At 38.0% G+C, this 15197-nt stretch overlaps 1 protein-coding gene across 2 annotated transcripts in view; it reads right to left on the reverse strand.

Annotated features, from left to right (window-relative positions):
* The window catches only part of ANGPT1 (angiopoietin 1), a 254947-nt gene extending 246523 nt beyond the window's left edge, over nucleotides 1–8424 (reverse strand). The window contains exon 1 of one of the 2 annotated variants that reach the window (XM_023225067.1): nucleotides 7632–8424. In XM_023225067.1, coding sequence (XP_023080835.1) covers nucleotides 7632–7928 — 297 coding nt within the window. In that variant the 5' untranslated portion in view covers nucleotides 7929–8424. The remainder of the gene's footprint in view (nucleotides 1–7631) is intronic. The other variant, XM_023225072.2, reaches the window with a different exon arrangement.
* Nucleotides 8425–15197: the final 6773 nt, after the last annotated feature.

Raw genomic sequence — 15197 nt, forward strand, 5'->3', positions numbered from 1 at the left:
AAACACCGAGATGCCCTCCCTCCCTCAGACCATGGGGCCAAAACCAAAGGGGGGTTGAAATTTCCCAACTCCACTGCCAAAGATAATCTTGTATTGGGACAAAAGTCGAGGATGACTCAGAATGTAATTAGGGTTGTGCATCTAAGCAAATGACACAATATAGCTTGTGGTACTTAAAAAAAAAAAAAAAAAAAAAAGGAAGAAAGAAAGAAAAGAAAAGAAGACAAGGCCCAGTAAAAGGCTGCTAATCTGCTAATGTTTCCACACAGAGACAAGGCTGTGGCAGAAAGAAAACAAAATCTCCTTAATTAGCAAATTATAGCACAGGGGCTGATAAAACTCTGTGTTTTGTAGCTGAGCTACCCACTTATTGCTCCTCCCCTCTCATCATCTGCACAAGTGAGAACACTTCTAATGTTTATACTTAAAACAAATGACAGGGGGGAAAGGTTTCTAATAAGAGGCTGAGCTGAAGCCCCATTTCTAAGAAAATAGAATGGCTCTAGTGTTTTATCAGCATTCTTGCTAATGCCACAACCAACAGGATGAAACAGGCACATAGCACAGAAGACCCTGTAGCCCAGACTTGTTTATCCACAGGCTGCTGGTCTGTATTGTTATCCAGGTGCTTTTTCTTTTCTGATATGTATCTGCTTTGGGAATATTTCCCTGTTCTTGTGATGATGGGCAGGAGAAAGAAAAGACGTGAAATTCCCTTGCCTGTGTGCCTCTAAAATGTCACCTCACAGCATGTCCAGACACCCAGCCAAGAAATGGCTTAGTCAGGCTCTCTGCCAACTGGCATGAACCTGAAGATTACTGGGCCTCCTGGAGGGCAATCTTTTTCCCACACAACAAACCTTACAATTTACCTTGCAATGGTCCCAATATTAATACTAATTCCTCTTGCAATATAGGGCAGGGGTCAGCTAACTTTTTCTCAAAAGGGCTGGATATTAAATATTTTAGGCTCTGTTGCAACTCCTAGACTCTGCTTTTGTAGGAGGAAAGCAACCATAGACAATGCATAAATGAATGAATGTGGCTCTGTTCCAATAAAACTTTATTTACAAATGCACAGACAATATATAAAGGAAGGAATGTGGTTGTTCTTCAATAAAGCTTTATTTACAAACAGAGGTGGTAGGAAGGATTTGGCCCAAGGGCCATCGCTGGCTGACCCTTGATAGAGAGGATGGAAACTCGGAATAGTAATAAAATTTCTGCCATTATGTAGTTAAAAAGGTAATGTGTAGAGTATAGTTGCATCTAAATTTCATACATCAACTTGATTATAGTCCAAATCTGCTCATGGACTTAATTTGTTTCCCTATTTATTAAAAAATACTAAATAGAGCCAGCTATGCTATAAGCATTGTGCCAGAAAAGTCAATCTGCTACCAGAAATATTAAAACAGAATAATAAATAAAAACTGGTCAACAAGACAGGTACAGGATGTACCTCATAGAGCATAGTGTCTATGAAAATACAGAGTCACTCATTCTGCAAATATTTATTGAGGTCCTACCATGAGTAATCCACTCTTCTAGGTAGAAGGTATGCTGCATCAAGATAGACAAGGCTGCTGCTCTAATGGAGTTTGCATTCTTAGTAGGCGGAGACAGAATAAAAAATCTGACAATAACTAACACAGCATTATGCAGTAGTAAATACTATGAAGAAATAAACAGCATAATATGGTAGAAAGTCTCTCAGCAAAGTGGGGAAGGTGGTAGGGAATGGTGCTCAGAGATTTTCTGAGAAGACTGCTGAGTGAAGACCTGAATGAAGAGAAGTAGCCAACCATGCGAAGATCAGGGGGAAGAATTTTCTGAGCTGAGTAAACAGCTTGTAAAGTCCCTGAGGCAGGAATGAGCCTGTCTGTTGGAGAAATAACAAGAAGGCCAATGTCACTTGAGTGTCTGGAATGCCGTTTCAAGGTAGTAAATGACGGGGCCAGTGAAAGGTGAGGGGCAGACCATATAAGACCTCCTGGTAAGAAGTCAGATTTTATTCCTATGTAATGAGAAGCTGTAGAAGGATTTTTAAGGGGGAAAATGACATTCTTATTCATTTAAAATTTCATTAAACCAATACTTACATATGAGAAGAGTGCTATTAAAAGAAAGTTCAATGTGAAATGGTACAGTCAGGGGTAACGAAGGACTGTAATTGCCCATAGAAGCCCATAGAAAAGGACCTACTTGCCATAGCCCTAAAACCTGAGATCTCTCAATGGAGACAGTTTGCCAAAAGATTGTGACAGCAGTAACTGCTAGCTTCTGGGGCTGAAAGGGGATTTTGGATCTTTTGATTCTAAAATGTAATAAGAAAACAATAACACCTAATTATTTGTTGAAAAGTTAATATAGATTCTGAAGGGCTCTTACTTGGCTTGAAAATCAGGGGTCTATTCTTCAAATGAAGTTGATGGGGGCATTTCTCCAACTCGATTTAAAAGACAATTATTTCTATTAATCTTTCTCAGCAACTGCTACTTTTCCCAATCTGTAGGCATAAATTGTGCATGTATCTTATTTTCACCTTTAGTGACAAAATTTTCACATTTAGTGACAAATTTTCACATTTAGTGACAAACTATTAAAATCGTACTTATTAAATATCTACTTTTTTTTTTTTTTTTTTTTGAGATGGAGTCCCGCTCTGTCGTTCAGGCTGGAGTGCAGTGGTGCAATCTCGGCTCACCACAACCTCCGCTTCCTGGGTTCAAGTCATTCTCCTGCCTCAGCCTCCCTAGTAGCTGGGATTACAGGCACGCACCACCAGGCCCAGCAAAGTTTTTGTATTTTTAGTAGAGACAGGGTTTTGCCATGTTGACCAGGCTTGAACTCCTTACCTCAGGTGATTTGCCCACCTTGGCCTCCCAAAGTGCTGGGATTACAGGTGTGAGCCACCACGCCCGGCCAATGTCTACCCATTTCACACAGTTAGGAAGTTCCCACAAATGTGAAAATAAAACATAAGAGCATTGTCTCTGACTTAGTGTTGCACAGCCACCACCAGCTACCAAAACAATAATATACCAGTGAGAATTAAGTTATCATGTGCACATATTATACAGATGTATATTATGATAATCAAGTTCTCATGTGCACACACTATATAGATGTATATTATTATAATTAAGTTCTCATGTGCACATATTATACAGATATATACATATTATATAGATGTATGCAGTAAATGGCTCCCTACTGTACTGAACAAGAAATACTAAGTTCTTGTGCTTATAGAAGTACAAAACATTATCACACAAAAGAATATCTAGCTGACCCTCAAGTAGCCTAGTGCTAACATTTAAGCAAACTTTAAAGTAGTTACAAGGTCCCTTAAATTGTATATTTTATAGTTACCTTAAATTGTATTATTTTATAGTTACCTTAAATTGTATTATCATATAGTGTACTTGAGCACTTGATCTCTTAAAAACTGATTATTACTATAACAGAGAAATTAATCCAGACCCTTAATGAACATGTTCAGAGATATAAAAATGGATAAGCGACATTTACTACACTTGAGGAACTCACAGTCTAGGTGGGAAAACAAACCTAGAAACAAATAATTAAAACAACCACCACAACAACTTAGAAGTACAGTGTTAACATGATACAGTCAATGCACTGCGACAACATTTGAGAACTCGCCCTGGGAGGGTAAGTGGAATGTGGGTAGATTTCCTGGAGAAACTGGCAACATAGCTGACCCTTAAAGAATAATTAAGAAGTTGAACTGGAGTGACTGGAGAAGTTTCTGAGATTCTAGATCACTGGTTAAATATAATTTGAATAATTAATAATCACCTACTCTGGACCCAATATTGTTTTAACTAGTATCAGGACAAATATAACTGTAGGGTATAGTCCTTGCCTATAGGACAACTTACAATCTATTGAGGAGGTAAGGTGTATGCCTCAAATAAAATGCTGATGGTAGACAGCAAAGTGCAGATTGCAATAGATAATGCATTCATTTGTTCATTTAACAAATATTTATTTTATATTTATTTTATAAATATGTTATATACTCTTCCAGGCACTGAGGATATGACATGGGACAAACACACAAGGTCACTGGCCTCGTGGAGGTCACATTCTAATGGATATTAATAGAGATTAATATATATGTAATATAGGGGTTTAAAAAATCATCATCATCAATGTGTTTTGGGTAATAGCATTCCAAATCTTAACTCTGAAGAAAAGAATACAATCTGCAAATAGAGGACATCCTTAACCAAAAAATGTCATAAATAGAAAAACAGCTAAATAGTCCAGTAAAATCTTTGTATTTCTTCAACTATTCTGGATGGCAATTCATAACTATATTTTCCATTAACAGTTATCAGTTTGAGCTAGTGTAAAATATTTATAGCAAATAGACTATTGTTTTCTGTTACAAGGCATTATCCACTCAATTTATTTAAATTTTTAACCAAAAAAGACATCATTTGGCAAAAGCAAAACAGATCTTCTAAGGATTCCCCAAATCCTAGAACATTATACATATTTAAATCTAAATATTTTAAATGTACATCTTTGTGAACTTTTTGAGATGTGGAGACAGAAAACAGTAGTTTACAAAGCACAGGATGTGGGTTAAATGTTTCCCTGTCATAGAGAAGTAGGAAGAGATCATAAGAAAGTGACAAAGACACTGGGGCCAGTTGTATTTATTGTTACTTACCTAAGATCTGGTCACTCTCAGGTATTTACTATGACTTGCTAATAATTCTGAAAAGAGCTATATTATAGAAGAGATCAAACCCAGAAACACACCCAGGTGTTTACAAAATAAAACTATGACGCATAGTTTTATTCATACCACTATAATATGATGCATATTATTCATACCACTCTTTCTGGTCTGAGAAGTCACAATAATACTATCAACCTGCCTCATTTTAATCAACCAGTGATTATGGAAAGTTGATCTCTTTGAATTAAATCCATCACATCAAGAAAGCAGTGCCATAACAGTTCCAGTATTTATGGTGACCGACAAATCATTTGCCCCCTTGCATGCCTTGCTTCTCATCCTGTTCAGTTGCAAGACCAGAAAAGTTGAGGAAGGAGGTTTCCCTTCATGGAAGGGGATGTATTAACATAATTATCATATTGCTTCATTTAGCGTTGATAACACATGTATTCTGCCTCAAAATCTTTCCTGATAGCTATGCCATGAGCTGCATAATAATCACTATGCTTTGATTAATTATTTTGCTGAATAAATGGATGAATTAATTTCACTTACATACACTGATAGCCTCAGTTTCTGCAGGGTATTGCTTTTGCCTATGGCAACTACTTGGAATCAAAATAGAAGTAATACAAATTGCAGTACTGAGCATACCAAATAGTTACAGTAAAAAGATTCCCATTTCTATTATCAGAATCAATATATCACATGAAGTTTAGAACTTGGAGTGAAGAAAACTCCTAATTAAGGGAAACTTTTGAAAGCCTTTAGCAAGTTCTTTGCTGAATGCATTTATTTGGTTTCTTGATTCTCCAACCAATCACATTGACAATGACAAAAGATATGCAAATTTAAACTCACAATAGTCAAGCCACACTGCTCTGACTCATACCAATAGGAACGTTTTCAGCATATATTCAGCTTGATATTTACACTTGAAAGGGTCAATGTAACCAAAGAACATTTTAATAGTTATTCTTGGCTAGAATCTGAAAGCTATCCCATAATCATTGACCAAGAACAATGCAAACAAGAATCAAATTTATTTTGCAAAATAAATTAACATATGAAACACGTGCATGATTTAAGCCCAGCAGAATTATGTGTTTACCCTGTCACTGCTGAATAATTGCATAGCAACAAGAAATATGCATGACTATGTTTGAATCACTATTTTGATTATACGTTTTAAGCAAACAAAACATTACGTTTTTGGTAGAATAGATCATTCGGGGTAACTTGGGACTAAATTTTCCTCCCCATTCCCTCAAAGAATCCGGACTAATATATGATTGAATTCTCACTAAAAACTATATGGATGGTGTACTGAAGAATAATAACAAGCTATTCAACCAAAATCATTTGTTCACAATGGAAATAAGTTTTACCAAAGAAAAATACAAACATCCTATTATAAACTACTATTGAAAGTAGTGCCTAAAATTTAAGCTACAATTGAAAAAAAACTGAGAGTTCTGTTTGCTTTTTATTCTTCTACCTACCTACTGATTGCATATTACAGTCCTATAGTCTGTAATAGAACGATTACAATTATCAGGTTTGGAAACTGTAGAACTACTAAGTTCCAGTTAATGTGTCCAATAAAATAACAGTGATCTTAGTTCAGTCCCTAGTGGACAAAAGTAGAATAACTATTACTTGGCATGATTCAGCAGGCGATGACCTAAGCGAGTGTGACCACACAGGAACAAAATAGAGCATTTGTCCTTTCCCTATCTTTTATCTTTTTAAAGGGATTGCCTGGTTTACAGACTAACTTAAAGAAGCCTGATTGCCTATCTATTTCTATGTACCAAGTGAATCCATTAACGAGGGAGAGAAGCTTTTCACAAATTGGGACATTGCCTCCATTCTAGTGGCATAGTCAATGGAATATACTTATTCTCGGCTGCCTATTATTAAACAGAGTGCAAAGACAGAATGAATTGCAGAAGTGTGTTCATAATTTAATAGGCATATCTTCAACAAAAACTTTTAAATGGTTTGTAGATAAATAACTGGATAAACTATTTGATTTGATTTCTTTACATTGAGATTACATTCATACTCGACATTAACATTCATCAAATAACATGGATACTTAAATTCGCCAGGTACTGTCTCTGTAACTACATTGCCCTTAGAAGGGAGGTATTTCAGGAATATAGTAGAGACTACATGTTGCGTTCAGCCCAAATCTGCAGGTGCATGTCTTCCTCTACAGCCAGCGTGTTCTCACTGTGAGCAAGCAAGCCCTTTCTGACAGTTCACATTACAATGTATCTTTTTAAATTTTTTTTTCTCAAGGACAGAAGAAAAAATATTTAACAGCAATCAGTCCTCTACTATTCTACCAGTTGCTGAAATTAATAGTTCCCTTTACATAAATATACAATTTCTCCAACCAAATATTGTATTTTATATTTACTCTCACTTCATGTTAATTTTTCTAAAGGTTAAAAAAAAAAAATACTTTGTGATGATTTGCCACCCCAGTGGCACAAAATTTTCTGGTGCAAAATCGATTTGATCTTATTAATTAGTATAGTCATTACGATTATTTATTTTTCACCAACTTGCTTAAGAGGTACATGCTTTCTTTCTTAAGGTAGGGTTTTGACAGAAAGACTCTTAATGCTGAACTTTAAACAAGAGAAACCAGAAATGTCATAAAATTTACCAGGGCTAGACACACACACGGGATGCCCCCACACATTCATAGGCTTGCGCAAGCCCCCAAAGCTTGGCTTACCCAGGAAGCCAAACCCAGACAGCCGTCTTGCAATTGCAAACACTGCCCCCCTGGAGCAAAAGGTAAACACACAAATGCGCCCCTAAGGAACTTTAAGTTAGCTGCAGTGCAAGAACGGAAAAAACTCCGTGCTATTAGAAACTGAAAGCAATCACTTACTTTTTGCAGCCACTGAGTATAATTTTCCATCACATGTTCCAGATGTTGAAGTTTCTGGGAAGAGAAATCCGGTTCCACGTGTGGAGCATCTCTCTGCAAAGCGTTTGTGTTGTACTGGTCTGTCGTACTCTCACGACAGTTCCCATCGTGTTCTGGAAGAATGAAAGTGTAGGCACATTGCCCATGTTGAATCCGGTTATATCTTCTCCCACTGTTTTCTGGACTTCGGCGTTGGTTGCTGCAGCCTGTGTGAGTCAGAATGGCAGCGAGGAAAGCAAAGGAAAGGAAAACTGTCATTGTACTGCCAGCACTCTCCTTCCGTGCCTCTCGCAAAACTTGCTCCTTTCTTCTGACCTCTAAACTAGTTCTTTATTTCAGGTAAAACTGCTTGTTTGTTTGACTCTATCCCCCTCACAGAAAGCGTTTGAAGAAGAATGATAGAAAATTAGCCATTTGTTAGCTTTGTTCTAAAATGTTAAAATTTTTTATTTCACTGTAATGATATTTTCCTTCGTTAAAACTTGAGATATTTATTGCATAGTAGCTGAGATTTATTGTTTCCTCTCTGTGTGACCGTTCAGCGTGGAGCCTGCCTGAGTCAGCTGCGTGTACATATTCTAGACCCTTTCCTCTGCCCTATCTGCTTCAGATCTGCTATTTTCTTCCAGACCTCAGTGAGTTTTATTAAGGTTGCACATCCAAGCCAAGCTGGAAGCAGGCAGCCTTTCACAAGATGACTTGACAGGAATGCGTGAGTGTGCCCCTATGCTAAGGATTGCTGATGGCTTAAGGCAGCAGGATCGTCTTACACATTGGCTAGATGCGTGTGACCTCGATCATGTATGGCCCTCCCGCCCCCTTCCGCAGACAATTGCCTTGAGCCTTTAGCAGATTCATGGCAAATCAATAAATAGAGCAGTCCACCTTAATACACTTTTGGTGTGCATGCTGACCTACTAAAATACAGCAAACTAGCAGTACGTTTTTAAAGTTACTATTTAGTCGAGGGACCCTAAGAAGAAAATTGGCATGATGTCCAATGAAATTATTTTTGATAGAGAATGATAAACCCGTATCATTATTAAATGTCTTTTAAAAACATGTATTCTTGACTCTGAGGAAAAATATGTAAAATAACAATTTTTACAGAGGGTATTCTTTCATTATATTCACTTAGACTTTTAGGAGTTGAAGAAAATAGTTAGAGAGGATCAAATTAGCAAGAAAATTAGCATCATTTGTTGCTTAAAGCAATATGTTGCACAAAGCAATATAGTATGTGCATATTAAAGAGGATTATCTAAGTACCTTTTGGTATAGGGGTCTTAAATGAAACTGGTGTCCTGATCAGAATGCAACCCTTCATGTTCCGTGTATATAAACTGAGCAACTTCCCTACAAAAACAATGTGGCTACAATTTAAAGCAGTGGCTTGAGAATTATTAATTCCTGTGGTGTATCCTAATCCTATATTTTACAAGGATCTCTTTGGTGGCTACGGCTGTCTTTAACACCGGTATGGAAGTTTACATAAAAACCTCCTGTGGCTGCACAGACACACCATGTGAAAACAAGCATATATCAGGTGTGCTAACAGCCAGCAATGGGCTGTACAGGAGACATCTCTGTGCTTCTATGAAGGAAGAAAGAAAAATTATCAGAAGATGATTTCCCAAAGGCAGCGTATAAACCGCTGAACAAAGGGACCCATAAATATAAAGAGGCGATAATTTTAGAATTCAGGGAATGGCTCTGAGATGTTTACTAGATGCAGAAAACATGAACTATGAGTTGGGGTTTTCATTCGGAACTGGGAGGGCTTTTAGGCAACTGCAGTCATGGTGTAAAAACAGAAGCCACAGCTGTCATCTCCATGTCCTGGAAGGAGAACAGGGCAGTGGGTGAAGGTTGGTAGTGCCTAGAGATGGGCATTTAGGGAGAAGTTAGAGGAGAGGTCAAAACAAATTCCAGAACTAATGCGATTTACTTGGGGAGAGAAACCTTGCCGAGATTTGTCAGTCCTTTCCACACTAAATAACAAATTTCTGACTGGACAGATATGGAAGCAAGTTATGCCAAACACAGCAATAAAATATTTGAACCACTTTTGCAGCCTCTTGAACTTTTGCGTGTCTCCTCATTGAGTCATGCATCACTCCTGTGCAACAATAATAATGGCATGCATTAAGACCTTACTGTTTCCAGGCGAAGCACTCCTTATGCACTATCTCATTTAATCATTCCAACAAACCTAAGATCATGGATATTATGTTTAACCCCAATTGATCAATGGGAAAACTGAGTCACAGAAAGGCTAACAGGATGTAATTCACAAAGCTGGCAAGTGATGGCGCCAGTATGTGAACTCAGGCAAACGGACTCAGCCTGTTTCAAACCACCAGGCCAGCCTGCTTTTGGAAATCTCTGCAAGGAATGAAAGCAATTTCAAAAGCGCTCCAGCTGCATTGATTTACAGTCCTAAAGCAGGAGAAGTGACGTACCTAGAAGAAAAAGGACTGTAAAAACCAGAGCATCTCTCCAAAGTGATTAAGGCGTTTTCTAGTGTGAGTGCGCGCGCACACACACACACACACACACACACACAGTGACAGGTAACCTATGCACAGCCACAAAGATGAAGTGCACTGGCAAAATGCAGATTGTCTAAGAACACTTTCCAATAATGTTTGATTTGAAAATTATCCATGGAAAGAGAGTCCAAACCTGAGACCAGAAGTGTTTTGTGAAGAACTAAATACAGTAGAAAATTGGCAGAAGACTAATGGATGAGTGGTGAGGTTTCTATTAAAGTGCTCCTGTGTTTTTCAACAGCCGAGACTGTTAAAAATCTGTTCCTCCACGTGTGTGTCTCTGTGCGTCTATGTGTCCATATCCATGTGAATTTTCGCAATTAGAATAAATGAAAAGCAGGAATGCATAATTTCCTGAGGGAAAAGTAGACAACTAAGAAAGGGAAGCCTAAAATGCAAATAAAAAAGGAGGGGTCGGGGGACAAAGAGACAGAGAAAAATGTAGAGACTGATTTATTTCTTTTCCAGAAAAACAAAATCAACCACAAACTATAACACTGGAAATACTAGTATCATTCTGAAAAAAATGTCTGAAGATGAATTTTAAGCAATGAGAAAACCCAAGGATGTACAGAATTGACTCCTGTGTTTTTGGAACTCCAGTTAAGGAGACTGTAGGCACATTTAAGGATACTGACACACTGAAGATAATATGTTTTGGGGATCATGCATCTAGGCAACAGCAACACTGTTGTTTGTCGTTGATTATTCAGAAATGGGGCACAATTCAGGGTGCATTAAACTTTAGAGAGTAGGGCCAGATGCAATGACTCATGCCTGTAATTCCAACACTTTGCAAGGCCGAAGTGGGAAGATCGTTGGAGCCTAGGATTTTGAGTATAGCCTGGGCAGCATAGGGTGACCCTCCCTGTCTCTACCCAAAATAAAATAAAAATTAGTCAGGTATGGTGGCATGGCCAGGACCTGTGGTCTTAGCTACTGAGGAAGCTGAGGTGGGAGAATTGCTTGAGCCCAGAAGGTTGAGGCTACAGTGAGCCATGATTGCCACTGCACTCCAGCCTGGATGACAGAGTGAGACCCTTTATAAATAATAATAATAATAATAATAATAATAATAATAATAATAGGCAAATAATAAGAACAAGTCAATTAAAATTCATCTACCAAACCTCCATGAAGGGTAAAATATTTCTAAAAAACTAAACAATTCTATTCAATTGAATTCTATGGTAGCTTGAACCCAAAACTTTGTGTTTTATTAGAACTCTGGAATAAGGAAGTGTAGGCTTCAAGGTTTTGATCTCATATCTACAAAGAGTCCTAGTAAATGTCCCACTCATTCTGAAATTTCCAAAGGGACCGAGAGCCATTTATACCAGAACTTCATGTGCCTAAATCTGTCCTAAGAACCAGTTTTTGATAATTCTTTGGTAAAGCTTTCTTAATTTCTCCAGGTCCAATAAATGGCTCTCTGCGTTAAATTTCAATAACCTTCTCTTCATGTCTCCAAAACTGCACTGCTCACGTTGCTTGCTAATTGTTGCCTTTTTTTTTAAATCTGTCCCTTCCTTTTGCTGTGAGCTGCTAAAGTGATCTTCTCTTTGTCATCATTGATTCCTCAACATTCACTATGCACTTTCTTTGAGGGAATGAAAGAATAAGCAAATAAATGAATGAGCTGATTAATGACTCAATTGGTGCAATTTCCTGACTCTCTATCTGGTTACTACATGACTGGCCACATTCATTGCATTTGTTGGGTGAGTTTGCCTAGAATCCCTGGGCGTAAAGAACTGAGGATAAAGCCAAACTTATTCTAAAGAATTAGTTAGACATAAGAGCAAAGTGTAATAATAATTCATAGTATTATTTAACCCTTAACAAATAATTTTCTCATCTAATGTTTACAGAACCCCCATAATTATGTAATATTATATACCATTGTTCCCATTTTGCTGATGAGAAATGTGGAGCCATAGAGGTTAATTGCCCAGGATCTATGATATCTTAGGAGGCAGAATAGGAATTTGACCCTCAGTCCATCTAACTCTGAGGCTCACATTCATTTCCCACCGAGCTATATTGTGTATGACAATACTTCAATATTGAGAAAATATTTCTTAGAATTTAGGGGACAGGAACAACATGGTGACTTCCCCCTTCAGAAGCCCCTTTCCTCTGAAACCCAGGGCTTTCACAGATTCATGTTATGATCTTCCAAAACAGGGATAATATTAAACCAGGATGCACCAGTATGATTAGATGTGCCTACCAACAGCCAATCTGATTAATCAGGTTATACTTTAGAAATATTCTACATGATTGGTCCTATGCCATGTCATCTGTTAGATATCTTGATCATCACTCCAGGTCTACAGTAAAATCAAAATATATGAAAAAAAATAGTATTTATTTCTCAAAAATACCACCAGGCAATGAGATTCAAGGAAACACTCCTCTGGTCTTTATACAACCACTTATAAGGGAAAAAGGGGTGGGAAAGTATTCTCCTACTTTGTGTTCTGAACACAATGTGGTTCAGCACAGCAAGGGTCCCATATTCTATGGCTCTGCTCAGGCACTTTTAGGGATCAAGACTATCATCAGGGCTATAGAAGTGGCAGCTCTATCTAAAAGGAGGGAAGGCACTTGGCTGTAGTTCCTGGAAGCAGAGCCAAGACTCCTTCACTCAACTATGTAGGCAGCAAAGGTATCCACAACAGATGGAAATATTACAGGGGACAAAACCAAAAACAGAAGAAGATGGAGGATATCACCTGGTAACTGAAGGCACTTCATGAGTACATGCAAAATATCCATTTAGAACTCCCATACTAACTGGGAGGATGTTACAAAAAGCTGGAAACACTGCAGCAAGTGGGATGAAGACAGGAGGCATATAGATAAGTGAGGAAAATAAAAATTATTATATAAATATTCCTCTGCCTTTTGATGAGAGAGATTTCTGGTAATTGTTAGGTGTCTTGTTTGTTAAGTAGGTTTAATTTTATTTTATTTTTGAGACAGGGTCTCACTCTGTCACCCAGGCTGGAGTGTAGTGGCATGATCTCAGTTCACTGTAGCCTCTGCCTCCAAGGTTCAAGTGATCCTTCTACCTCAGACTCCCTAGTAGCTGGGACTACAGGCATGCGCCCCCATGCCTGGCTAATTTTTGTTTTTGTAGAGATGGAGTTTCACCATGTTCCCCAGGCTGGTCTCAAATTCCTGGAATCAAGCAAACTACCAGCCTTGGCCTCCCCAAGTGCTGGGGTTATAGGAATGGTAAGTTGGTTTCAAACTATAGATATGCAAGTTGGAAACCGCTGGGACTGAATTAATTTGCTCTACCTAAGAAAGGAGGGAAGGGATTAAGAGACTCAGGGAAAGATCTAGAAGTGGGGGACTAGAGCTAAAGAGGTTTAGAGGTTCTGTGTCAGGCAGAGCTGCTAAAAGAGAGAAGAGGCCTGTGGCTGTGTAACCATGAGAGACTTGGGAATATATATCAGGAGATTTGGAGTGAAATAATGTTCCCAGTGAGATCAAACTCGTCTTATCTGTTTCAGTAAAATATATACTTTGGGACAAATGACTTCTTAAGGGTGAATAGGAGGAATTGAAGCATTGGTCTTTGCTTCAAACATGGGAACAGTTAACATATCTATTACGTAGACTATTAATATGAATGCAATTGAAGTCATTTGTTTCAGGTTTGTTTTTCACTCTAGATCAGAGTCCCAAGGGCTAGAACTGTGTCTGTCTTATTGATCTGTCTATCCCTTTTTCCTGGCACAGAGGAGGAACTTTATAAATATCCAGCTGACTGACTGATTCATTCACCTTAAATCTCAGTGATGAGACGTGAAGACACAGAGCCAGTGCCTTACAAGTTTTCGGGTGCTAGACTTGCACAGACCCCAGAGATCTCACTTTGTGGTGAGGCACAGAAGGCACCCAGAGTCCACAGATTGCAAAAGTCAATCCCAGTAATGGTAGTGGAATAATACCTAACACTTCCAGCCACCTATGAACGTTGCCAAGGTTGAAAAACCATTCAAGAAACATCTCAGAAATACTTTTCAATGTGAGATTAGTTGTTAATTCTACAATGAAGGTAACGTCTAAATATACACAAGCCAGAAAAGAAAACAAAGAGCTGAGGACTGTATGAAGCAGAAATACAGATGCCAACATTCCCCTCATACCAGAATGAAGAAGGATTTCCATTGGAGACCCCATGAGATTTTATTAGAAAAAGCATATAAACTACTTTGCATTTACTGACTGCCTCCTTCTTTCTTCTCTTTTGCCCTACAGAAGTCTTGATTCCTAGATGAGAGAAGAATGCAAAGGCCTCTCTGTCTCAACTTTTCCAACTCCAGAAAGCACATGTATTTTACATGTTCTAAGAAACTCTCAAAAAGAACAAGTAATTTCAAGAAATGCCTGGAATTACCATTTGATGGGTTATGGTACCCAATGGGCCTTGGATAGTTCGTATAGCTGGTTCTCAGTGGTTACCCTCCACTGAGAGTAACTCAGTGATGTAGGACTTTCTGTTCAGAGGAAAATCTATGTTGTGGTCACAGAGTTGTGACAACCTCCACTCATAAGTTAGAAAAAGAATCATTCACAAGCATTGTAAACTCAGATTTAAAAAAAAAAAATACTAGGGAAATAAGATCCTTAATGTTTTCTAAAAATGCTTGTTTTTCCTCTCTTAGTCTTATTTTTATACTCTCTCTTAATCTAATCTTACTTCTGATGTAATACTGTCTTATCTCTCTTTCCTCCTGCCAGATTGGATGAACTGTTTCATGGTGGTTAAGGTGGGAGGATACAGACTGCTTTGTTTTTGTTTTGTTTTTTTAATTTCTTGTCTATGCTAGTCCATGTTAGATGATATTAGAGAAGACATTTAATTACTCTAAGCTCAGCTTCCTTATCTGTAAAATGAAGACAGTAATAACAGTACCCATTTTATAAGAATGTTGTGAAGATTAAATAAGGTAGTGGA

Source organism: Piliocolobus tephrosceles, chromosome 7 (assembly GCF_002776525.5).
Source record: "Piliocolobus tephrosceles isolate RC106 chromosome 7, ASM277652v3, whole genome shotgun sequence".
NCBI lineage: Eukaryota > Metazoa > Chordata > Mammalia > Primates > Cercopithecidae > Piliocolobus > Piliocolobus tephrosceles.